The sequence below is a fragment of the Mesoplodon mirus genome (assembly GCF_964341445.2).
Source record: "Mesoplodon mirus genome assembly, chromosome: 3".
Lineage (NCBI taxonomy): Eukaryota > Metazoa > Chordata > Mammalia > Artiodactyla > Ziphiidae > Mesoplodon > Mesoplodon mirus.
The window spans coordinates 90,094,343-90,120,415 of NC_138978.1; the positions used below are offsets into that span (position 1 = coordinate 90,094,343).

At 46.1% G+C, this 26,073-nt stretch overlaps 1 protein-coding gene across 1 annotated transcript; it reads right to left on the reverse strand.

Moving 5' to 3' along the window:
* Positions 1-23,059: 23,059 nt before the first annotated feature.
* On the reverse strand, positions 23,060-23,762 carry LOC309800548 (hypoxanthine-guanine phosphoribosyltransferase-like; the record flags this gene model as incomplete). The annotated part of the gene is made up of 1 exon (XM_082614716.1): positions 23,060-23,762. One exon carries the CDS (start codon positions 23,760-23,762, stop codon positions 23,136-23,138), a length of 627 nt encoding a protein of 208 aa, XP_082470842.1. The 3' UTR covers positions 23,060-23,135.
* Between the last annotated feature and the right edge of the window lie 2,311 nt (positions 23,763-26,073).

Below are 26,073 nucleotides of genomic sequence, written 5' to 3' on the forward strand. Positions count from 1 at the left end.
GACCTGGAGATTATCATACTAAATGAAGTAAGTCAGACAGAGAAAGACAAAGTATATGATATCGCTTATAGATGGAATCTAAAAAAATGATACAAATGAACTTATTTACAAAACAGAAATAGACTCACAGACGCAGAAAACAAACTTATGGCTACCAAAGGGGAAAAGGGTGGGGGAGGGATAAATTAGGAGTTTGGGATTAACAGATACACACTACTATAGATAAAACAAGGACCTACTGTATAGCACAGGGAACTATATTCAATACCTTGTAATAACCTATAATGGAAAAGAATCTGAAAAAGACCATATATATATATATATATATATATATATTATATATATTATATATAATATATATATGAATCACTTTGCTGTACACTTGAAACTAAACTAACATTGTAAATCATCTATACTAAAATAATTAATGAATTAAAAAATAAAAACTGCAAGTGCATCCATGACCATAAATGTCAAATGTTTATGCCTTTGAAAATAGCCTCATTATTCAGAGTGGCTGGCTTTAGAGCAAGCAAATGTTATAAACAGATGCCTGTAAAGTACATGTCTACCAATAAAGTAACTTCCCATCTTTCTTCTACTGGTGTTCAATGCAATATTTTACTTGAAAAACAAGTTACATTTCCGGATGTTTGGACCTCTGATGTGGATAACAGTGACCAGTGGAGGCTCCTGGCTAGACCAGAGCTGTGGTCAGATGCGTGTGTTTCAGGCAGCCCACCCCAAGGGCCGGAGGGAGAGGGGGTTTCAGGGAGTGAGCCTGCAGTCCTCCGCATCCTGGAAAAGCACCTGGGAGGTAGCGTGCAGTCAGGCTGGAGACTGATTTGGCACTGAAAGCTTGACAGAGTGGTGATGTCTCGGGTGTGGGTGCAACAGTCCAGGGAAAACACATTGAATAAGAAGAGAAATAGTCAAGTGTAAGGCCTGAGAAGCAATGCCATGGCACCATCATCCCATCTCCCCACAGGCATAAGCACTGACTTCACAGCCAGACCAAAATCACCTCCAGGAGTAGGATTTTGGATTCAACCTCCTTGAATAAGGAGGCCCTAAAATAAAACTGCGTATATAGCAGCTGTGTTATAAATGCTTCTTGGTTGATTTATTCCAAAAGACAAAGGACTGTATTACAATAAGAGCTCCATTCAAACAAATTAATCAAAATTTCCATATCATATCCAAACTTGCTTAAATGTCTCTATCTAGACAAAGATAGCAATTGGCACTTTAAAGAAAAATTATTATGATTTTTTTTAATTGGGAAGGGTCTACATACACCAGCTACTTTTATTTTATTTTATTTTTTTTTTTTTTTTCTTTTTGCGGTATGCGGGCCTCTCACTGTTGTGGCCTCTCCCGTTGCGGAGCACAGGCTCCGGATGCGCAGGCCCAGCGGCCATAGCTCACGGGCCCAGCCGCTCCGCGGCATATGGGATCCTCCCAGACCGGGGCACGAACCCGTATCCCCTGCATCGGCAGGCGGACTCTCAACCACTGCACCACCAGGGAGGCCCCACCAGCTACTTTTAAATGGGATCTTTTCTCATCAATGAATGAAAGAGAGAGAAAGAAGAGGGGGGGGAGGGAGAGAGGAAGGGAGGGAGGAAGGAGGGAAGGAAGGAAGGAAGGAGGGAAGGAAGGAAGGAGGAAGGGAAGGAAGGAAGGAAGGAAGGAGGGAGGGAAGGAAGGAAGGAGGGAGGGAAGGAAGGGAGGGAGGAGGGAGGAAGGAAGGAAGGAAGGAAGGAGGGAAGGAAGGAAGGGAGGAAGGAAGGAAGGGAGGAAGGAAGGAAGGGAGGGAGGGAGGGAGGAAGGAAGGAAGGAAGGAGGGAAGGAGGGAAGAAGGGAAGGAAGGAAGGAAGGAGGGAAGGAGGGAAGGAAGGAAGGAAGGGAGGAAGGGAGGAAGGAAGGAAGGAGGGAAGGAGGGAAGGAAGGAAGGAAGGGAGGAGGGAAGGAAGGAAGGAGGGAAGGAAGGAAGGGAGGAGGGAAGGAGGGAAGGAAGGGAGGGAGGGAGGAAGGGAGGGCATAGTTCGTATTTAACCAGGCCCCACAGAAGCCACATCACATAGAGGAACATAATGACTACTCCCCCAAACATCTTGGTTTCTTTCCCCACTGCTAATAGTTCATAACTGGACTCTGAGTAATTCCTTTCTTCTCTCTCCCACCTGCTCCACTCCTGTCCCCAACCCCTTCCTGGTTTCCAAAGCAGAACCTGGGCCTCCCTGGGTGGTGCTCACCAGCCAGCTTAAGAGAGTCCCCCAGCTCATCTTCCGGGACCCAGCCCCATGCAGCTACTCCCTGAAGGGTCACAGTGGGGGGCCTGGAGGAGGACCCCAGCCTCCTTTCATGTTGAGTGTGCGCTTGCCCTCCTGGTTTCTTTTCCTGGATGGGGACAGAACCACAAAATCAGAGAAATGTCCTCTGCGGAGACGTGATTCCTGTCCTTCCCCTCCTAAGGTGACTTCCCTGCCACCCTCACTGTCACTGTCATCCCTGCTGGCTGGACTCTGACCCATGTGGCCAGGTTGGGGACACGGAGGTCCCTCAGGTCCTCTCTCTGTCCCCATTGCTATCTGTGCAAACACTGGTTGAGATGGATGTCACAGGAAGCTTGGACCAGGAAAGAAGTCACAGAAGGGCAATGCTGTAGGGGAGGGAGAGAGGGAGGAGGGTGCTGCCTTGGGGTGAGTGGGGCCCTCCGGAGCCATCCCAAGCACAGGCCTTGGGTCCACATCCACCATCGGGAAGTTAAGGAACCTAAGCTTCAGGGGCCCTTGCTTGCATTTCCAAAACCCTGTGCTTAATTTCATATTTGTAATTTCATATTTTTCCTTAAAGAAGGCATTCCCACATTATGAAGACTTCAAGGACTCCCAAACCAGAGCCAGCCCTTGCCACCAGCTGATTCTGAACCACTTTTCTCCTGCTGCCACCTGCCAGGGTTGCTCTCCACACCTGGCCACTGCTAGTTTCCCAAATCACTACTTCCCCCACTCACTGGTCTCCTGATTCCTTAAACACACCAGGCGGTGGCCAAGGCCTCAGGGCCTTAGCACTGGCTGTTCGTGGAATGTTTCCCAGCTCCCCTCCCAGGTGCTCACCTTCTTGGTGTTGACTCAGGTGGTACATTCTCTGTGGACCCCACGGTGGAACCTGATGCTCCCTTCCCCCTGCACTCACCCTTACCCTCTTTACCCTGCCAATTTTCCACGTCATTTGTCATCTGTTTACACACTTCAGAATCTAGTTATTTACTTTTTCTGTCCCTCCTACCCTCCCCACACTAGAATGGAAGTTCCATGAAGGAAGGGAAATTCAGTATTGGTTTTGTTCATTGGTGAATTCCTAGCACCTAGTACATAGTGTATAGTAGTCACTTGGTTAATATTTGTCTTATAAATGCATTCAGTTGCAGAGCCTGAGGCAAGGACCCTGCCTGCTGTAGTTGGGGGCTGGCTCTGGCCAAATGAGAGAAGTTTGCTTCTCAGAGGTGACTTGGCTTTATGAGCTGGGCCAGGGCCTGGGCCCACAAGCTGAGGCCATGGGCACCAGTACATCCTGAGCCTGCCTGTCTGCTGCAGGAGGCATCGTCTGGCCCTGGACAGTGCCGCCACCTAAGAATGAGTGTTCCCCAGAAACAGTGAGGCTAGGATGGGGAGGGGCTGGAGCGTGTGTGTCTCACTGGGGCTGGGAACCAGGGGACTTCCAGGAGTGTGTCCACTCCTACAAAAGTACAGCCAGTTACCAATATAGCAAAGTGCAAAGATGTTTATTCAGAGCTGGCGCTAATTTCCTGCCTTCCCACATCTGGCAGACACCTGCTGGCCTGACTGCGGGGGGTGCAGTGGCGGAGCTCCCAGGAATGAGGGCCTTGTGTCATTTTAACCCCCGCCCCGAGGACACATCTCTGAGTGTTATTTGATCCTGGCGCCAGGAAAAGGGCGTGCGTCTATGAGGTACAGGGAGTGGGTGACACCAAGATGTCCACGGAGCCCATGATCCCCAGTCAGCTAGTCAGGACCCCCTCCCCCTGCAAACAATGCTGATGACACGATCTGGGCTTTATATAGCAGTTTAGGGTTGCCAAAGCTTTTGTCATAGCCTCTTTCATTTCGTGGTCAGCCAAACCTGGAAGACAGACAGACCAGGAAACACCATCCTGCTTTCCACAGGAAGAACGTGAGGCTGAGTAGTTAAGGGGTGCGGGGGTCACAGAGCCAGCACACGTCAAGACCAGACAGGCTGCACCCTGTCCTGTGTGCTCAGTGACAGGGGCCTCTGAAACTCAGGGTTTAACACTGGTGACAACTATTTCCCAAAACTTCCAAGCCGCCTGAGTGCAGAGACTTATCCCTGGGGCTGCATGAGGGGTGAGTCACTCCACAGGCAGAAGGGTGATACTGGCCTCTCAGCACCCAGAGCACACCCGCCAGCTATTCTCTAATCTCTAATGGGCCACAGTGATTACCAAAAAAGAACAAAAACAAAACCACTGTTTCTTTTTGAAAAATGGTCATCAACTGAGAGTCAGTAAAAATTGGAAGAGGCAATCATGGGGTGGGGGGTAATTTCATGATCAGGAGGAGCATGGCTGTGATGGCAGGAGCACTGGCAGCTGTCTTCTCTTCCGCACTTGCCAGGGGTCAGACCTGGTGCTGCGTGCTTGACACATGTATCTCATTTATGCCTCCCAACTGCTCCAAGACTGGGTAATATTGTTATTACCATTTAACAGATAGGGAAACTGAGGCCTAGAGATGCATTCCGTGCTTAAAGCCTTACAAGTGTTAAGTGGTGCAGCCCAGACTCAAATTTTGAGTCTGTGGCAAAGACTGTGTTCTCAAAGTCTACATCGTATGCATTGTATGGCCCCTCCATGCAAATGTCTTCTAGCAGCTGTGTGGGCTCCCACACTTCTTAAGTCACCCACAGATGAGAGTGGTCTCAGACTGCATCCTGTCTCTTCTCTCAATTCATTCTGTCTGTCTGTCTCTGTCTCTCTGTCTCTGACTGTCTCTTTCTCCTCCCCTCCTCGCTCTCTTCCCCCTCTTATCTCAGGGCCTTCTGCTCTTACCTTCTCTTTCTTGGGCTGACTGGGAAAAATCAAAATTCTCTCTCCTGATCATGCAGAATAATCCATTCATTCAACAGATGGCTTGGGGTGACTGTTTTGTGCCAGGCCCTGTTCTAGACACTGGGCACATGACAGTGAACAAAACTGAGGTGAATCCCTGACTTAATGACGTGATCGTGCTTGTGGAGAGATGGACAGAAAACACATATGCGAGGGCAAGCCAGACAGGTGCTACGGAGGGGGAAATAAGGCAAGGGGCAGTGGAGGGTCAGGATGGGGCCATGCTTTGAGATGCGGGGACGAGGGGAGGCCTCCCTGAAGACAAAGCATCTGGGCCAAGGCCAGAGCCCAGTGAGGGGGGAGTCATGTGACTGACAAACATCCCCAGTGACAGGAATGAGCTTGGCATTGTCACCAGATTTAGCAAAAAAAGAAACGAGAAAGAAAGCAAAGGTTGGACACTCTGTTAAATATAAATTTCAGATAAACAAGAAGTAATTTAACTTGGGACATACTTATACAAAAAAATCATTTGTTGTTTATCTGAGACTGAAATGTAACTGGGAAACCTGTATTTTATCTGGCAACCCTAGCCTTGGATGTTTAAGGAGCAGCAAGAGACCAGTGTGGCCAGAGTGGAGGCAGCAAGGCGAGGATGGAGGAAGGTGACGGAGGGGGAAACTGGCAGAGGGGAGGGTGGTTGATATTTCATGCCCAGAGAAGCCATCTAGATATGCTTCCAGATTTTCCAGTGCAATTTTCTCCCGGCAGTTCAAGAGAAAAACGTGTGCTAAGAGCTGTGAAAGAGGAGATGGGAGAGAACGCATCGCAGGGGGAATTAATCTAGCCTGGGTCATAAAGACATTTATGTCTGCAGCACCTCTTCTCCAAAGAAGGTGAAACCCTGGGAAACCCCCAGCATCAACGTGATGTTGGTCTTTTACCCAGCACAGAAGCTGGATCCCGAGCAGACTAACTGAAGGGGACGGCATGGGGTGTGAACCGGAAGCCCAGAGATGAAGTCGTAGAAGGTCTGAGGCCTCCCCCCCTCCCCTCATGATGGGTGGGGAGGTGGAATTGCAGGTCAGCCAGGCCTCCTGGGCCCCTGGTGGCTGTGGGTAGCCGGGAGTCGGGCACCTGCCATTGGCGGAGCAGCTCATTTGGTTATCTGAGCTGGGAGGAAACCTTTGGGACTGATCTGAGCCGTAAGTATTAAGGCTGAAAAACAGAAAACCCCCTTTGAGGTTAAAATGTAAATAACCCAAGGGGCCTCATCCTGGCTGACATCCTGGATGTAGAGAGCAGCCAGATAGATCAGAGTAGACATTTCAGGGAAATTCCACTGTAAACCCAAATACCTACTTCACAGATCACCTTGAGAATTAAATGAGGTGATGGATGTAAAGCACTGGGCTTGGTACCTGTGACATGAAATATTCGATGTCCCTTCTCCTTTCTAACAAAAGGAGTTACCTCCCTTCCCAAGTCCTGGGACCTGCGTGGACCTTGAGGGCCTCACAAAAATAAAAAACAATGAAACTAATGTTGGATCCCGGGCAGCCTTGAAGCTCAGCACCACATCTGGATCTCTTCCCTTTCCTGTAAATAATCCTCATGTGACCCCATGAGATTAAAGAGCATGGCATATAGCAGCTGCCTAATACATTTTGCTCAGTGAATAGCATGGAAATAAACGGCCTCCTTGTTAAGGTTCTCCTGTAGTTGGATTTCTCACATTCAAATCATCAGAAGAGGAAGTAGAGCCGCCTGAGCGGGGCTATTAGAGAATTAAGAGCAAGCTGTCCCCACCCTTCCCAGTTCAGGGACATTGCTTCATTGCCCTAGTGAAAAGCAGGCCAGGGAAGCCACGGGGGCGGCACTGCAGTTGCCTTGTAAGGACATTCACCAAGCCTGCCAGGTGTGTCAGCCCGAAGTCCAAGAGGAGGCCGGTGACAGCCCCACATGGGTGGCAAGTGAGAGTTTTCTCACTTCCCTCCCCCCTTACATGTTTCATATGTTTTAAATTATTATCTCATTTACCTTGGCAATTGAGAAAATGATTTCTGAGTTTGAAAAAAAAAAAGGTTCTCATAAGCTATCACTTCAGTAGTGAAGGAAAGTCTCTCTCTACTTTTTTGGGAGGCATGGGGAACAGGGGGTTGGCAATGAAATAAAGAAAATGAAGGTCTGTGGAGAGATCCCCTTGAGAATTAACACACAGCAGCACCTCCAAGACAAGACAATGACCACAGTGATAGAGAGCCTCACCACAAGGGCGGCCACAGGGAGACCCAGGCTCCTCCTGTTGTCTCCCAGCAAAGACCAGCCAGCGATGGGTGGTCTCGGAGAAAAGTGGGCCTTTTGAAATATACTAAGGGGGACGAAGGAGCGGTAGGCCTGACCAGAGGTGGCATACAGTCGTAGTTAAGAGATTGGAGTTTGAAATCATACAGATCTTGACTTCACCACTTTAGCTGGGTGAACTTGAGCAAGTTAATTAATCTTTCTAAGTCTTACTTGCCCCTTGTGAAGTATCTGTTCATTTCACAAACATCTACAAAGCATTCCAATGCTTTACATTAACTCATCGAATTTTCATAAACAGCCTGTGAAGTAGACCCTATTATTATCCCCATTTTACAGATGAGGCAAGTAACCTGCCCAAGGTCACACAGCCAGTCACTGGCAGAACCAGAATTTGACCCCAGATAGTTGGGCTCCTGGGCCTGTGCCCTAAAGCCCTAAGCTCTGCTGCTGAGAGTTTATTCAGCACCTGGGGTCAGGGAGCGGGGAGTTCTGGAGGATTCAGTGGACCTGGTAATGTAAGAGCTCTCACCACGGTGCCCTGCGCATGGTAGATGCCCAGTGAATGTGACCTATTATTACCACCACCACCACCACCCCCACCGCTTAATCTCCCCGTTAAGTAGTGGGAGATTACCCAGAGCAGACTCTGAGAGGAAGACTCTAAGGGCAGGTGGTTTAGTAAGACTGGCCCTGGAAGAAACTGATAGGAGAGTGAGGGAAGAAGGCCATGGAAAGGGAAGGACCCAAGGTTGTGAGATTTCAGGCGGAGTCTCACAAGGGAGAGACTTGTGAGTTTGTCCCCATCGAGGCAAGGAGCTGGACTTCATGCTCACAAACTCTGTCAGCCCCTGGCTAAGGGGGGCCCTGAGGAAATGGAAACTCCAAGGCACCTCTGGGCTCTGCACCTGTGGGCAAAGCAGTGTAGTTACCAGGTGGCAGTCTTCCAAAGAGAGTGGCTGGTGTGGGGCCATTAGAAGAAAAGCAGCCACCCACTCACCACTGCAGTTGGTCCCTAGGTTGGAACTGATATTCATCATCTCCTTCCTCCACCATTCTTTCTAGATTCGCCCCACTCTCCACCAGCACTTCTACTGGTCTAGGTGGCTTGTTTGCTGAAGTGGACAGACTTTTATCCCTGAAGAGTCTGAACCCTTGGTTACCATGCTCTTATCAGTTTGTAGCTGCAATAATTGTCCACCTACAGCTAAACTGGGCACCAAGATATGGTCCCAATAAATCCTCTAATTTCCAAACCTATTCCTTCCTGTCCCCATGATGCAGCAGCAACCCTACTTCCTCATGATGATCAGGGTCATCTGCTCTGCCATGATGGGTATATGCGTTGTTCTCATTTCTGTAACCATGGTGATTCCATTTCACAGGCCCATTGTGCTGGCATCGGGAAGGCTGAGAGCAGGTCACGTCATCCTGTCCAGCTGATTGTTGAGTCCCTGATTCTGTAGTAGATTCTCTCTGGTGGGCATTCATAGATGATGTAACAACCCCTACACTTTGGGCCCCCTCTGTATGCTCTTCTCCCATATCATCTTATCTCCGATCTTCCAATATTGCTCCATCCAAACCCCTGACCCACCAGCCGAACCACTTGCCACGGCTCAGGACTCACAGCATAGTCTTAGCTAAAGCCATTTCTCTCTCTTCACAAACTGGAAGACTAATACAGTGCCTGCAGCTCTGCCCATGGGGGAGGATTTTCTCCTGCCCTCCTATTCTTTTCAGAGTCCCCTGAGTGGAGCTGTAATGCAGAACAGTCTGTTTTCAGCTCACACCAACAGACCCAGTCAACCCCTCCATGAGTTAGGCCTGGATTTTCTTTTCTTCCTTTGCCAACTGGTCATAGGAAACCCCTGGCCATCGGCATGAGCTTAGAGAGAGGCATCAATGCAACATAAGCAGGTGATACGTGAGACTGTTCAACTTGGTCAGTTAGTGTTCTCATGCCCTCTGGACTTGCCCAGGCCCACTCCTAGCTGCACCATGATCACTTTAAGATGAATTATGCTGGGCTTCTCCAGCCTTATGACTTGGTGGGAATGACAGCCCTCAGTCCATGATAGGTAGCTCTGGATGCACATGTATTTGACGACTTCTGGCAAGATGCTCAGTCTCTTCCCAGGTTCAGTAGCCTGCCAAGAGCTTCCATTCAAAAAGTGCATAATTTCTTGCAACAGATAGCATGTCCTTGCTCCAGAGCCTAGAGATCTGCACTGCAACTCCCCCAATACAACTTGTCAGAGACACCACATAGTGCTCTCATTTATCACAAGATTCCTCCAGCACTATGGGATTTTCCAGTTCACATGGCCCAAGTGGCAGGACAGCTTATACTACAGCCTGGACCTGCTGCAGAGCCCCCTCTTGCTCTGAGACCCAATCAAAATTGCCAGCAACATGAGTCCTCGGATAAATGGGATGGAGCAGTTGTCCCAAGTGCAATACATATTACCTCCAGCACCTGAAGGACTTCCAAAGAGCTGTGCTTCTTTCATGGTTGTAAGAGGTGCAGATGCATTCACTGGTCCTTTACCTTGGAGAGAATGTTGTTCAGTATAGTCCAGAACACTGGAGCCTAAAAACTTTACCAATATGGCTGGCCCATGGAATCTCTGTAGGGTTTATGTCCAACATTCTAGAACACATGTATCCTCCCAGGGCATCCAGAGATGCCACTTTCAGTTTACCAAGTCCAATCAACATAAAGACATCAACATGGTGGACCAAAGGGCAAAGCACTTAGAGTTTCCTAAGAAGGAAAAAGGATGAAGTTCCAGGAGCCATTGTTAGATGAGCATGTCATCAACACCAAGGAAAAGTGTAAACTTGTATTAGTTAACCTTTTGTGATTAGGTAGAAAAGAAATTAGTGACCAATAGGAACCGGCCAGTGTTCTCTAAGACCAAGTCAGGCCAAGAGCACATGGGGAAGAGCAAAATAAAATCCAGAAATCAGTTCACTTTGTCTTGGTAATGAGTAAATAAAATAAAATGATGATTGAGAGTATAGGTAGAAGAGAGAAAACAAATGGATAAAATGTTTATTATTTGCTGATTTCATATACCCACACAATTCTTAACCACTGGTAGTTGGAAATTAAATGTAATTTGTTCCCCTTTACTGGCGCAGGAATGGACTGTGAAAATGTTATCTTGTGTTTCTTAGGAGTTAGTGAAAGCTGGGGTCGAAAACGCAGGACAGGGCTTCCCTGGTGGCGCAGTGGTTGAGAGTCCGCCTGCCGATGCAGGGGACACGGGTTCATGCCCCAGTCCGGGAAGATCCCACATGCCGCAGAGCGGCTGGGCCTGTGGGCCATGGCCGCTGAGCCTGCGCGTCTGGAGCCTGTGCTCCGCAACGGGAGAGGCCACAACAGTGAGAGGCCCGCGTACCGCAAAAACAAACAAACAAACAAAAAAAACCGCAGGACAAATTCCACATGATGCAAGGCTCTGCCACCAGGGGCTAATCCACCAAGCCAAGATGCCTCATGATGAAAAATTATCCCATATGGCAACGTGTTCCCAAATGCCAGCAGAGATAAATCTCTCATATTGCTCTTTCAATCAACAAGAAGAAAAACTTTCCCCCTAACTGGCATTACCTATGGTTTTTGTTGTTTCAAGAATAATATACCACACTGCTCATTGTAAAATCTTCAGAATATGAAATAGAGTGTGGAAGTCACTAAAAAGTCTAACTTGATCCAGTGATAATTACTGTTAATGGCTTAATAATACTCTTTTACTATTTTCTTGCTGAATGAAAGAATGAAAGGAAGGGTGGATGGGTAGATGGATAAAATGCTTTATAACCTGTCTCTTTCACTTGATATATTGCGCGCATTTTTCCTTGTAGAAACACATATCTAGAGATTTGCTTCTCTTCTAACAAGTGCATAATATTCCATTATATGGCTGTACCATGATTTATTTAACCATATCACCATGATAAAAGCTTGACTTATTTGCATTTTTAACTATTCTATTATTAATGTTGCAATTACTATTCTTTCACAAAAACTTGGTACCCTTATCTGATTATTCCTAGAGGACAGAGTCCTGGGATTGTTGGGTCAAAGATCATGTAAATTCTAAAGTTTGAATTATTATTGCTTAATTGCCCACAGGAAGTGTTCTACAAATTTACACTCCTGCCAACAGTGCAAGTCCCTGTTTTCCCCACCTCCTGCAAACAGTAATTTTCATTGTACATAGAGATTAAGCCTCTGCCATATGTTTCATGGCCATTGGTATTGTTTATTTTGTAAATTCTTTTGTAAATTGTCTATCATCTTTGGTCAACTTTTCTCTCAGGGAATTTGTCTTTTTATTATTGATTCATAAGTGCAAAATACTCATTAGGAACATAATCCTTTGTAATATGGGGAGATATTTTTAGAAAGCTATTTTAATGAAATATATATTCCTGGCTAATGGGGAAAGACATAATATTGTGATTTAATAATTGGCCATTCATATACCGAGATCCTCCTCTGCCCTATGCATAGAAGATATGCACTGCACAGAAAGCACATAGAAGATGCAGACAGATGCATCTTCCCCGAACTCGGGTTGCTGATTTTTTAAAGTAAGAGCTAAACCAAGTGCTAAATAAATAAATAGATGCCACATAGTATGAAATGCCATAAGAGAGTTACAGGCAAGGTTCACTGAGGGCCCAACAGGCTCTGGTCTGGAAGAGCAGTAAAGGCTCCAGCTTTCTTCCCCGGTTATCCTGGTTAGCTTCTGTCATTGTCTTAGGCTATTTGTATTTTTCTTTTCTTTTCTTTTTTTTCTTGGTTTCAGCAAAGCATCTTTTTAATGGAAGTATAGCTGATTTACAATGTTGTGTTAGTTTCAGGTATATAGCAAAGTGATTCAGTTATATATGTGTGTGTGTGTGTGTGTGTGTGTGTGTATTCTTTTTCAGATTCTTTTCCCCTATAGGTATATAGCAAATTGATTCACTTATGTGTGTGTGTGTGTGTGTGTGTGTGTGTGTATTCTTTTTCAGATTCTTTTCCCCTATAGGTTATTTTCTTACTGATTTGTAAGCAGGTTACTCTGATGTACTATCTTTAGAAACAGCATCTTGGACTCTGCTGGGATGTTCTGAATTCAGAAATATGGTAGAGTGCGGGTATTGGGAGAGATGGTAATTTCCATTTAACAACTTCACCTTGTCCATCTCCTGTTCCTGTCAGAGAATGCACAGGCCTGGAGGGAGGTTCCCGTAAGAGCCAAGCCTCAGATCACTGGAGTGATACACCAGGCCCAACTCGGGAATGGTGCTTTACACTGAACGAGTTTAGGCTGAATCCCCAAAGCAACTGGCAGGCTTCGAGGAGCTTTAAGGAGGGGAGTTACACCTCCTATTTGTGCTGTGGAAGCACTTTAGCTGATGTGTGTAGGGTGGGTTCAAGGGGAGCAAACTGGAAGGCAGGCGGACCCCTGAGAGAGCTGCTATAGGACGGAGATGCAGGGCCTGAACTGAGGTTCACGCATGGAGTGGAAAGACATGGAGGCAACAGGTGACTCTTTGCACATGGAGGATGGTGAGGGTGAGTGATGGTGCCATTCACTGATTTAGAAGGCGGATGGGGAGAAGCAAGTTTGGGAGGAGTTTAGTTGAGAAGAGGTACCTGTGGGACTCAGAATGATGACACCCAGGAGACAGCCACATTCGTGAGTCCAGAGCCTACGGCCAGCTCCCAGCTGGAACTCTAAGGCTGGGATTAACAGATACACACTACCATATATAAAATAGATAACTAACAAGGACCTACTGTATAGCACAGGGAACTTTACTCAATATTTTATAATAACCTATAAGGGAAAAGAATCTGAAAAAGAATATATAATACATATATACATACTGTGCTATACACCTGAAATACAACATTATAAATCAACTATACTTCAATAAAAATATAAAATTTTTAAATTAAAAAGTAAAGTTGTGAGCCGTCAGCCTGCTGCTAAACACTGAAATCTTGGAAAGGTATTATCCCTTGCAGTAGTAGAATGAGCAGCAGAGCTGGCACAGAACCGTAGGGAAGAAAACCAACAGAGGAAGAGACACAGTGGGAGACCAAGAATCCTGGGATAGATGCCACCTCTCCACAGGCTCTGAGATGTCACAGTATGAGTCAACACAAACCTAAGATTCGCTCTTCAGCCCAAGCTCAACATTTTAAAATACTGTCTCCAGTGTTTCCATTCCCTGGTGTCATGGCCCCAACCCAATCAAACTGTGTTTCTCACAACTAGTTCTTTATGGTTGAAGTAAGCAGCCTCAGGGTGTGTGGTGTCTCTGTCACCAGGTTCATTCACTGACTTTTGCACAATCCCAACTAGCCTTCTATTTCTGGGGCTCTGCCTGCTCACCATACATCCTCTTCATCCCATGCATAGCCCTGTGGAGAAATATTTCAACATAAGGAAGCATGTTATGTGGAGGAAGAAAACACCCACCCTCTAAGTGTTGATGCTTTTGCTGAAATGAGGCACATCCACCAGCTGCACAGGGCTCCCGGCTGTGGGTGGGGCAGGTAGGGCCGACTGGGAGCCAGATGGTAATGACTTGTCTGCCAGGCAAGTGTTTCTGCCTAACAGAGAAGTAATTTTTAGCAGTGGTTAAGGAGGATTTGCTCTTCCTTTAAGATGATCCATTTTTCCACTAGGCAAGACTTGTTCAGCTGCCCTCCCAGAGCCCTTACTTACACTCTGGTCTGAATCACACTTTGGAAAGTTAGTTATTTACCATCTTGTATCATCAGTTGTGTCCCCAAATATAAGTTCCCTGAGGAGGCCAGAGGCCATGATATTACTTCTCGTGGAGACCCCAGGTGCCCAGGGCTGGCCGGCATCTGTGGGAGGCCTCCACGAAGGGCAGTGAATCAGGGAATGCGAACACTGGGGCCCATAGGCCTGCTCCTCATAAGCAGGGAAACTGAAACGCACAGAGGTTCAGCAGTGTGCCCACATAGCCAGCAGAGCAGAACCAGGACTACTGAGCAAGGAAGTGAGGTGAAGCAGGGCAGTGACTGGTCAAGAGCACGGCCCTGGACAGGCCTCCTGCACTTATTAGCCATGTGAGCAGGAGCGAGTCACCCGCCTCTGTCTCCTCTTCTATAAAACAGAGACAGCAGGAGAGCTCAGGGCTGGTATGAAGACTGAGTGGGCAGATCCAGGGAAAGCAAAGAAAACCATCTCCCTTCAGTGAAGTATTTGGGACTTCTAAGTATTTAGTACAAGTTTGCTGAATAACGACATTTTCAATCTAACTCTGCCCACAGTGCAGTTGGGAGCTAGGGCTTCTTTTCCCCAAGCACGGGGCTGTTTCCTCTGGAGACAGAGGCCCACGAGGCTCTGGGCACTGTCCAGGCTGCACTGGAACTGAAGAATCTATTGTCAGGGCAGTGACCTACAGCCAGGCCCCACAGCCGGGAGTGGAAGTGTGAAGTCACGCAACCAGAGGCAGAATGGAGATGGAGTCTGCACTGCACCGTGAAGGAAGCAGCATGAGTTCCACAAGAACCATGCTGGGTGCCGGGTGGTGGGAGAGGAGGGACAGGTTGCCTCACTCCCCAGAGCCCCTCCTACTCCTTGGATCCATGCTGTGTTCTCTTGTAATAGGGAAGAACAGATCTGACTCCATATTGATCTGTTTCTTTTACTTTAACCTCTGTATTCTATTGCTTTAGCTACAAGTAAAGCATGCTACCTACAGCCTGAAATATACAGGATGGCCCATTCTCAAGGCTCTGACCTTTAAAGGTATAACACTTTTCCATTCATATAGAGATAAAAAGTTGCAGAACAGAGAATAACATTTGTCTTGTTGGAGGTTTACAGGAACACTGTGACATGACCTACCTGGGCAGCTGCAAGAACAAAGGATTTCCACATCAAGAAGTTTGCAGCAACCAACCACACCCCCTCCCCTTTTAGTATAAAAGAAGTCTGAATTCTAACTCCGCCAAGATGGTTCTTTGGGACGCTAGTCCACCATCTTCTCGGTCTGCTGGCTTTCCAAATAAAGTCACTATTCCTTGTCCCAACAACTTGATTTACTGGCCTCTCTTGCAACGAGCAGTATGAGCTTAGACTCAGTAACACTCTCAGTTACACCTCTCTGCTGAGTGTTAATCCCCATAATCTGTTTATGCCACCCCTGTGTGTTCTTGTCCTCACGCCCCAGCCCATCACAACAGGCTGCTCCTATTTCCAGAACTTCAGCCACTGGCACATCCTTTTCCCCTTCAATCATCATTGCTGCCGTCATCATATAGGCTTTGTACCTATCTGTTTGGTTGTTTATTTGTTGGTTGGTTTTAGAGTATGATTCGTTAGCATAGAGTTCAAAAACTAGCAAACGAGACCATATCTGCTAAGGCATGTATATTTAGGTGACCATACTACAAAAAGCACCCATACTACCCAAGGCACTGTTCTAAGCACTACACATATATTAACTCATATTTAATCTTTTAAACAACCTCATCAGCTTGCATTCTTTCATGATCCTTACGTCACAGATAAAGAAAGTGAGCACAGAGAGATAAAGTATTCGGCCCAAGGATACGCAGCAAGTGAGTAGAGGAACCAAGAAGTGAATGAACACCTTCTGTCTCCAGAATCCATGTTCTTACCACTGTACTATGCTGCCTTGTAAAAAAAAAAACCAAACAAACACACAAAAAACATGGGAATGATTGTTCCAGAAGTCAGCATGGTAATTACCTTCAGGGGCAGGCAAGGGATAGGAATCAGAAAGGGATGAAGGGGAGATGGCAGTGGTCCCCTCATGTCCTAGGTGGTGGTTACATAGGATTCACTTTGTAATTACTTGTTGAGCTGCAGGTGTCTCTTACACAACATATACTACTGAGGGCTGGAGGGCACTAAGCCTTGAAGTTGTGGTTTCTGCTTAACGTGGGTAGAAAGCGAGAGGCTACACCTCAGGGTTTGACTTTTCAGCCTGTTCCTCCCCACAGTGCAGTGGGGTCCCCATCTTCATGTTGTCGGCTCTATGGCACGACAAGGCCTCCTGGGCACCAAAGAAGCCAGAGTGCCTGAGGGGCTCACATCATTGGAATAACCGCTATCCTGGGCTCCTTCATCCCTGGGGCCTGGACCTGAGGGACCTCCAAACTTCCTGGGAAGTCTTCCAGAATAATCCACCAGGAAGGCCAGAGCAAGGCACAGCCCAAGGCAGAAAAGGCCAGAGCCATGGTGGGTCCAGAGGGTAAGGGCAGGGCCCTCAGTCCTCCACACGCTCATCCTGCCTGACTGTGACCTCCCAGGCCTTGACCCTCTTCTCCACACCATCTGAGACCCCCAGGACACAGAACCCCTCAGGCCTCTGCTTCCATCACTCTCCTCACTTACTCCTCACTGGCTGGTGACAAAGAGCCATTGTCCACTGCTGCCCAGAACGAGGCTCCAGCTCTTTCATGGGATTTTCAAGTAGTGAGGCACGGGACTCAGGAGTCCAACCCTCATCCGGTCTGAAGTATGTGGGACCCTGCCAAGTTACAGTGTTCTTCTCATGGCCCCTCGATCCTCGCAGGGGGCCACCCACGGTGTCATTCCTCCCGGGAGCAATGACTTGTGCCTTTGGAGAGAGTCTGTGTCTGCAATTCTTCTGCATTCTGGCACTGGTATGCTGATGATGACACCAGAATTCCCCTTCTACTCCCTAATCATCCTTCAAAGTCCAACTTGCTTCCTGGCTCCCCCTCATGGGCTTCATCCCTGAGAAATCGGCAAGGTCAGCAGAGTCCCCTCCCCTCACCCCACACTCTGCCCACTCCCTCTGGGTCAGTACGCTCACTGCCAGCTCAGCGGCTCTCACACAGCCCTGTCTCCTGACTGCTTAACGCTCTTTCCTCTGCTAATACTCAGTAAAGGCTTTATGGCCAGTTTGCAATATGGCAGACACAATGTCAAACTCTTCTATAAATTCTCTCATCTAACCCCCATTTAAACACAGCTCCTGGCACATGGGAGGGGGTCCATAAATATTTCTTGACTGGATGCATCCTCACAAAAATCTTTTGTGGGAGGTACTATTAATCTCTCCGTTTCATAGATGAGAAAATTAAGGCTTAGAGATGGTAAATAACCAGTCCAAGGTCACAATGACTAGTGTCAGAGCTGGGATTCCAAGGGCTTGTTTATTCCTAGGCCTTATATACTCAGCCTGTTGATCTTCTGCAGTTTATTCTTTCATTTAACAAATATTTCAGTTTTTACTATGCACCAGGAACCAGTCCAGGTTCAGGGATGCAGCAGAAAATAAAACAGAGAAAATTTCTGCCTTACAGAGTTTACATTCAAATGAGGGACACAGACATTAAATATGATAAATAAGTATCATTTATAGTATGACTAATAGTGGTAAGAGCTGGTGAAAAAAATAAAGAAGGCAAGGAAAGAATGGGGTGTCATTTTAGATGGAGTGAGCAGGAAGTCTTCACAGAGAAGGGGTAGTTAAGTACAGACCTGAAGGAGGTGAGGGAGATAGCTCCTCAGAAATCCAAGGGAAGAGTACCAGGTGCAAAGGCCCTGAGGCAAAGGAGGATTCCTGGTGAGTCCCAGGAACAGCAAGGAGCTCAGTGTGGTTAAAGCAGAGTCACTGAGGGAGAGGGCAGTGGAGCTCAGAGTAGCAGGGCCAGGTCGCATAGAACCTTAGGCCACTGTACAGAGTGGAGTGAGTGCCGTGGAATTCACTGGAAGACTGTGAGGGGAGGCATGCCATGTTCTGATGTGCTTTTAACGAGGTTATTCTGACTGTTGATTGAGACTTGAGAAAAAGCAAGGCAAATGCATCAGCAAAAAAACTAGCTAGAAGGCTGCAGCGATAATCCAGACCGGATATTATAGTGGTTAGATTAGGAGGAAGCAGCAGAGGTGGCAGGAGATGGTTGATTCGGGATACATTTTGTAGACGGTGCCAACAGGGTTCCAGACCCCTGTACCCACTTGCCTGCTGGACACCTGAAAGCTCCCTAGCACCTCAGACTCATCAGGTCTGAAATTGAACACATTATCTTCCCCCAAGATATCTTCATTCCTCCTACACTTCCATCTCTGGTAATACCACTCCAGCTGGACAGTGGTCCAGCCAGAAACCTGGGCATCACCCTCGATTCCTCCCTCTGCCCACCTCTCACATGCAATCTGCCACCCTGTCCCATCCAGTGTGCTCTCTCCTCCTTCATCCCCACGTCCTCTGCCTCATTCAGTGCCTCATCCCTCTGGCCTGGACTCTCTCAAGTTTCCCTCCTCCGGCCTGGGCTCAGCAAACTCTACATGGCACCAGATGGATCATTATGGGAAGCAGACCATATCTGTTTAAAACTCTTCTAAGACTCTCTGTTGCCTGTTGAATAAAGTCCAAACTCTCTGGCTCAAAGCTGTCTAAAAGAAATATATTGCGAGTTACACATGTAGTTTGGCTTTCTCTAGTAGCTGCATTTTTAAAAGGAAAAGGAAAACAGAGGAAATTAATTGTAAATATGTGATTAAGCCAACATATCCAAATATTATCATTTTAATATGTAATCAACACAAATATATTAATTATATACATTCATATATCTATTAATTATGTAATATATATATATTTACTAAGTCTTTGAAATCCAGTGTATAATTTACAGTGACAGCACATCTCACTTTGGACCAGACACATTTCAAGCACTCAGTAGCAACATGTGGGTTCCACGCTGGACAGTGCAGCTCCAGACAAAGCCCTCTCTCATGGTCTTTTCTACCACTTCTCTTGTCTCATCCCTGTTCCCATTCCACCTTCCCCTGCCACTTGTTCCTTGTGTTCTAGCAGATCTTACCAACCTAGAGTACCCCAAACACACGTGCTGTTTCCTGACTCCCTGCCCTTGCACATAAATACAGTGGTGCACAGCAGCAGGCCTGTACCCACTCTCAAGAGCCAATTTTGCACATCTCTTCCCCACGTGCCATTCAGTGATGCCATATTGGTAGCTTGACATTGGCCATCATGGGAGTATTTATGCCACAGAGACTGGCAAACACTCTAAACCAGGCTTTTGGGGAGGATGGAGACCACCTGCTAAACATATCACTGCCTGTCACTGCACATAATACTCACCCCTCCATAATCCTCTTCTCCCACCCCTAGTTCATCTGATAAACATTTCACCCAAACGTTTCATCATTTCATTCATCCTGTCTGTGTAGGTTTGCCCTCCTACTAGTCTTCAAGTTTGAAAAAAGAGCTTAGTTTTCTGTATGCAATTAGTACATGAGGTCCTCCCTCCTCCTCTGTTTCTTCCCTGAATACCCTATCATAATTATCACTGTATATAAGAGACCATAAAAAGAAGAAGTTTAAAGTATAAATTTTAAAATGAAACCCATCTGGGTAGGAATCCTGCCTCCTCTACTTACTGGTGATGTAGCCTCAGTCAAGATACTTATTTATAACAAACACTGGTTTCCATACCTGAAAAGAGGTTTAAAAACACATCATCACAAGATTATCGTGATGATTAAATTATATAAATTGCTTAGTCCATTAGCTGGCACATACCAGACACTCAAAAATGTTTAGATATTAAGTCTTCCAGTATTTATCATTTGAATAAAGTAGTTGCTCAAAACACTTTTGTTAAAATAAATGTTGAATGAAATTTCAGAAATTCCTCAAGTCCAATTCAGAGAGTGTATGAGTCAGAATTCCAGCTGGAGACAGACGGCACATACACTCAAAGCGCTGACTAAGGGAGGGTTTGTTAAAGGACTCTTTACAAAGGTCTGAGCAGGGTTGAGGGAAGTCCAGGGTTGGCAACAGTCTGTTACCACATGTAGGCATGAAGGTGTGATGGGGGAGCATGTCCCTGAACCCGGTGAGAACTGTAGCTGGAGGAAAGGCCACCCAACGGGAGCCATAGCCTCAATGAAGGAACCTAGCAGGTGTCAAACCATCAGGATGGGGGTTGAAGAGATACTCCACCTCGATCTTCTCCAGCTTATTTGGAGGACGCCCTGCCGGTGCTTCCCACTGGCTGAACCCAAGTCAAGCCCAGGGCAAGCGGCGCTCACACAGCTCCTGAAGGTCAACCTCTTGGGCAGTGAGCTGATGGGAAAGATGGAAGATGGGCTGGAGGCCCAAAGGGAGACTCGAGAGCAGAGCTTTCAAGTGGGATTGAGCCTCCTTCAGCCTGCAGGTGTCAAGTCTTGCTTACATACCATAGATAATAATCATTGAGACTGGGCCTTGAAGGATAGAATCAGATAACAAGCATTCATATGGGCCAATTTTGGTTACTTTATCTACAAGTTTGTTCTCTCAAATGTAAGAAAGCTGATTTCATTCTGTAATCCTCTACTTGGTTGGCACCTAACAATTCTTAGAGTCAGGAAGTCCATACCTATGTCTTAACTTAAAATATTCCCACCACGACAGAAATATATTGTATTTTAAACAGTTCTCTGTAGAGAGGGGAAAGAACTGGTATGCAGATGGATAAATAGATAGCCTTAATTAAATCACCACTATAGTGTTTTTACCTTTACAACTGATCATCATAGTTCTTTTCATTTTTCCCCTATGGTCCTCTTTTCTGACTTTCTAGTGGGTCTGTAGAAGTGACGTGTTGAGTATCCTGCTGATGTCAGAAGAACTGTTAAAATGCCGGTTGTGATTATCTTTGCTGTTGTTGTAGGCCTGGATGATTTTCCTGGAAAGGCCTGGAGGGAGGCTGTAATCATCTCCTGGCTTTATTGTGGGGCCTAGTCAGCTTCTCCACAAGTCCCTTATTCTGGAGAAAATAGTTATGGCCAGACCAATTCTACTTCCCTATCTGTCCTAAAATTTGGTGTTCTGAGTCTTCCCTTCCCAGCTAACACTTTCTAAAAGTACTGGCTGACATGAAAAGAAATGACATTGAGTTATTTGTAGTGAGGTGGATGGACCTAGAGTCTGTCATACAGAGTGAACTAAGTCAGAAAGAGAAAAACAAATACCATATGCTAACACACATATATGGAATCTAAAAAAAAAAAAAGGTTATGAAGAACCTAGGGGCAGGACAGGAATAAAGATGCAGACGTAGAGAATGGACTTGAGGACACAGGGAGGGGGAAGGGTAAGCTGGGACGAAGTGAGAGAGTGGCATGGACATATATACACTACCAAATGTAAAATAGATAGCTAGTGGGAAGCAGCCGCATAGCACAGGGAGATCAGCTGGGTGCTTTGTGAACACCTAGAGGGGTGGGATAGGGAGGGTGGGAGGGAGATGCAAGAGGGAGGGGATATGGAGATGTATGTATATGTATAGCTGATTCACTTTGTTATACAGCAGCAACGAACACACCATTGTAAAGCAATTATACTCCAATAAAGATGTTAAAAAATAAAATAAAATAAAAGTACTGTCTGAAGCCCATTCCACAGGAAAGAGGCCCCAGGAAGGGGCAAGCAGTGAGGGATCCAGACTCAACCAACATTCTGATTCCTCCAGTAGAATGTAAGCCCCATGAAGACAGGGGCCACGTCTACCTGCTTACTGGTGTCCCCAGTGCCTAGCCTGCTGCCTGGCACATAGCAAGTGCCTAATGTTTTTATAGAATGAATAAATGAATGAATGCACACTATGTGCCAAACACTCTCATGTACAAAATATTGGAGACATTATTTTTCACATGTGAAAACTGAGAGGCCAATGTTATTTATGTCAGCAGTGGGCAAGGCCTCAACCACAGACCTTCTGACTTTTGTAGTTAAATGCACCCCACTGCTTCCCATCCAAGATGCCTCCCTTCAAACAAGCCACTTTGCTTTACCTTTGCTATTCCCTAGCCCAAGCTCAGCTTTTCAGTAATAAGCCTGGACCACAGGGGCTGCCATGATCAAGAGCTCCTCTCCCCACAGCTAATTAACCCATATGTGTTACTGTCTCTTTAATGTTTGCCTTGACCCAGAATCTTCCCCTTCTGATCTTAGGATCTGCAGCCACTTTGGAGGAGATTCTGAGTATATCCCAGAGGTTTCTCTCTTTTTTTTTTTTTCTTTTAAAGAGACAGCCTTTATTTTAAGGATTTTTACACTGAAGACTTCAAAAAGTGGTAGGTTTTTGGAACTTACTGACCTGTATTTAAAAGGAACTGTTGACAAAGATTCGCCAGAAATAATCTGAACAAGTGGGAAAATAGTTAATACTGCTGAAACCTACTAAAATGATTCCAGAATATATGGTTTATCTGACATAACGTTACCTCTAAATACTGTCACTGATATGAAACTGACTGCTTCTTACTTTTCTAAACACACAGTGGTATAATTAACAATATTCAATCACTTCTGTTCTCTCCTGAATATATAAAAATTAAAATACCAATTAAAAAACTAATATATTCTTTTTTTAAAATGTTTCTTATAGATACAATTTCAATATTTTCATTCAATAGTGGTGTGTTTTAAGAGATTTTTCATTCACAAGTCAAACAACAATCCACCCAAAGGGAACTGATTGTCTATAGGCTCATAGTACAAATAAAGAGTTCGGGAATGCAGCAGCTGACATTTCTAAAATACAAAACAGATAAAATTCTTAGAAGATACATGCAATAAGCTCTAGCTGGTCACAGAATTAGAACATTTGATAATTTTCCTGGTGATTTCAATGGGACTCCAGATGTTTCCAAATTCAACTTGAACTCTTATCTTAGGCTTTGTATTTTGCTTTTCCAGTTTTGATAATGACACAAACATGATTCAAATCCCTGAAGTATTTATTATAGTCAAGGGCATATCCTACAACAAACTTGTCTGGAATTTCAAATCCAACAAAATCTGGTCTATATCCAACACTTTGAGGGGTCCTTTTCACCAGCAAGTTTGCAACCTTGACCATCTTTGGATTATGCTGCTTGGCCAGGGAAAGCAAGGTTTGCATTGTTTTGCTAGTGTCAATTATATCTTCAACAATCAAGACATTCTTTCCAGCTAAAGTTGAGAGATCATCTCCACCAATTACTTTTATGTCACCTGTTGACTGGTCATTACAGTAGCTTTTCAGTCTGATAAAATCTACAGTCATAGGTATAGATCTGTCACTATTTCTGTTCAGTGCTTTGATGTAATCCAGCAGGTCAGCAAAGAATTTATAGCCCTCCTTGAGCACACAAAGGGCCACGATGTGACGGCCTCCCATCTCCTTCATCACATCTCCAGCTAGCCATTCGGTCCTGTCTATAATTAGAGGAATAAATACCTTTTCCAAATCCTCAGCATAATGATTAGGTATACAAAATAAATCTAGGTCATAACCTGGTTCATCACCACTAATCATGATGCTGGGGCTGTGGTCGCCATAATGGAGCCGGCTGGCGTGTGGGCTGAGGGCAGTCTCCAGTGGTTTCTCTGTGAGTAAACTATTGTTGAGATACAGTAAGTCCCCCACATGCGAACATTCAAGTTGCGAACTTTCAAAGATGTGAACATGCATTTGCATGTCCAATCAGGTAAGCTAGTTCACGTGTCTGGCATACATTGTCACACGCATGCATCCTCCACAAGGGGTTGTGCTTTTGTGCACTTTACTGTCATCTATGACAAGAAAAAAAGAGCTACTACTTAGACATCACTGGATCGTTTTTTCAAGAGGGTAAATAGAGTTGATCCAGCAAGGAACCACAATCTGTGCCATCAATGTCAGGCGTGAGTGAAATACAGCTTGCCCTCCGTCTCCTATTGCTGACGATCCTTCAGTTCTACCATCTCCCACCTCCTCTCCCTCCTCCAGTCAGTAACTCTTCTTGCCTGTTCACTTGATGTCAGCCCCTGTATGCCAGCTGTTGTACTGTACTACTGTACTTTTCAAGGTACTGTACTGTAAGATTAAAAATGTTTTCTTTATTTTTTGTGTGTGTTTGTTTTCTATGTATTATTTGTGTGGAAAGTATTATAAACCTGGGCTTCCCTGGTGGCGCAGTGGTTGAGAGTCCACCTGCCGATGCAGGGGACACGGGTTCGTGCCCCGGTCCGGGAAGATCCCACATGCCGCGGAACAGTTAGGCCTGTGAGCCGTGGCCGCTGAGCCTGCGCGTCTGGAGCCTGTGCTCCACAGCGGGAGAGGCCGCAACAGTGAGAGGCCCGCGTACCGCAAAAAAAAAAAAACAAAAAAGTATTATAAACCTGTTGTAGTACAGTACTACGTAGCCGATTGTGTTAGCTGGGCACCTAGGCTAACTTTGCTGGACTTACGAACAAATTGGACTTAGGAACACGTTCTCGGCATGGAACTCATTCGTATGTGGGGTACTTACTGTATTAGAAACCCTGGCTGCCCCAGAGCCACCACCTGCCAGTAGTGAGCTCCACGACCCAATGGTAGTCTGGCATCTCCTGGGGCATCCCTGGTCGGGGTGGAAGCCTGTCTAGTTTCAGGCTGCCCCAGCCTGAAACATCAAGCTGTAACCTGGCTCCAGACTGAGTTTCCCTTCAGTTTTTCCCTCCAGTCATCCCCATGGACTCCTGGACATCCCTGGATTAAGGGCCCCAGGGAATGGTGAGGACAGTGTCTTGTTTGGGTCGCCCTCCCCTCCTCCCCCACGATGCAGTGCCTCACTGTCCAGAATGTCTCCTCGCCCACAGCCCAAACTACCAGCTCTGGGACTTCTGTTGCCTCTGCTTGCCCTGGCTGTGTTCTCTCTGGCAGAGCCAGCTGTGGAGCTAGCAAAGCCCTGAGTGAAAGACACGCTTGATCTTTTTGCAGTCCCTTCTCCTCCACTTATAGGTATACCTTTTACAAAACTTGAACTCTTGTGTGTGGGCCTTGGGACAGTGTCACATTTCAGAAGCACAGGACAATAGCCAAAATAGATTAAAAGGAATTTCTTTGCTCATCCCTCATGGAAGTCATTATGGAAGCTAGACAAAGACAGGACCTCATAAACATTTACTACATTTTCGTTTCCATCTCCTTTGCTCCGAGTTGCTCTGAGAGGCTCTCCTCCTATCCTTGAAGAAAACTTCTCTACTCTCTGCCTCCACCTCCATTCTCCTCCTCCCCCAGGACTGGGTTATATAGCTTGACTTAGCTTCTCTCCCAGCAACAAGGATCCTTCCTCTTTGGAAGTGGGGCAGAAGTCAGGAGTGTACAGTTAAAGAATTCTTTTTACATGTTGGGAGAGAGGGAGTAGTGAGTACTTACACAGAAATCAGCTCTGGTCCATGACTTAGTTTCAGAATAGGCATAGCCTCATGATTTTATTCTTAGTCACTAACCACTAGAAACACGTTTCCTACTGATCTTATGATGTTTAAAGTGTCATGTTAACGATTACCATCCCAGCTTGGTAACTGAGCCGGCTGGCTGGTGAAAAGCAACAGCTCTGTGCTTGAGACTGGCTCAGGAACAGGACTCTGATGAGTTCTAGTTGGTCAGTTTTATCTGGTAGAGGTAGGGAAGGCTGCAACTGCATCATGGGTCTACCTTGTGTGGCAGAGCCTGTTCATCCATTCATTCATTCACTCATTGATTTATTCAACCAACCAAGATTTTTCTGTGCAGCCATTACTAGTCCAGCTCTGTGCTACATACAGAAGAGAGAGACGAATAAGTCTCAACCTTCACCTTCAAGGAGCACACCTCAAACTGG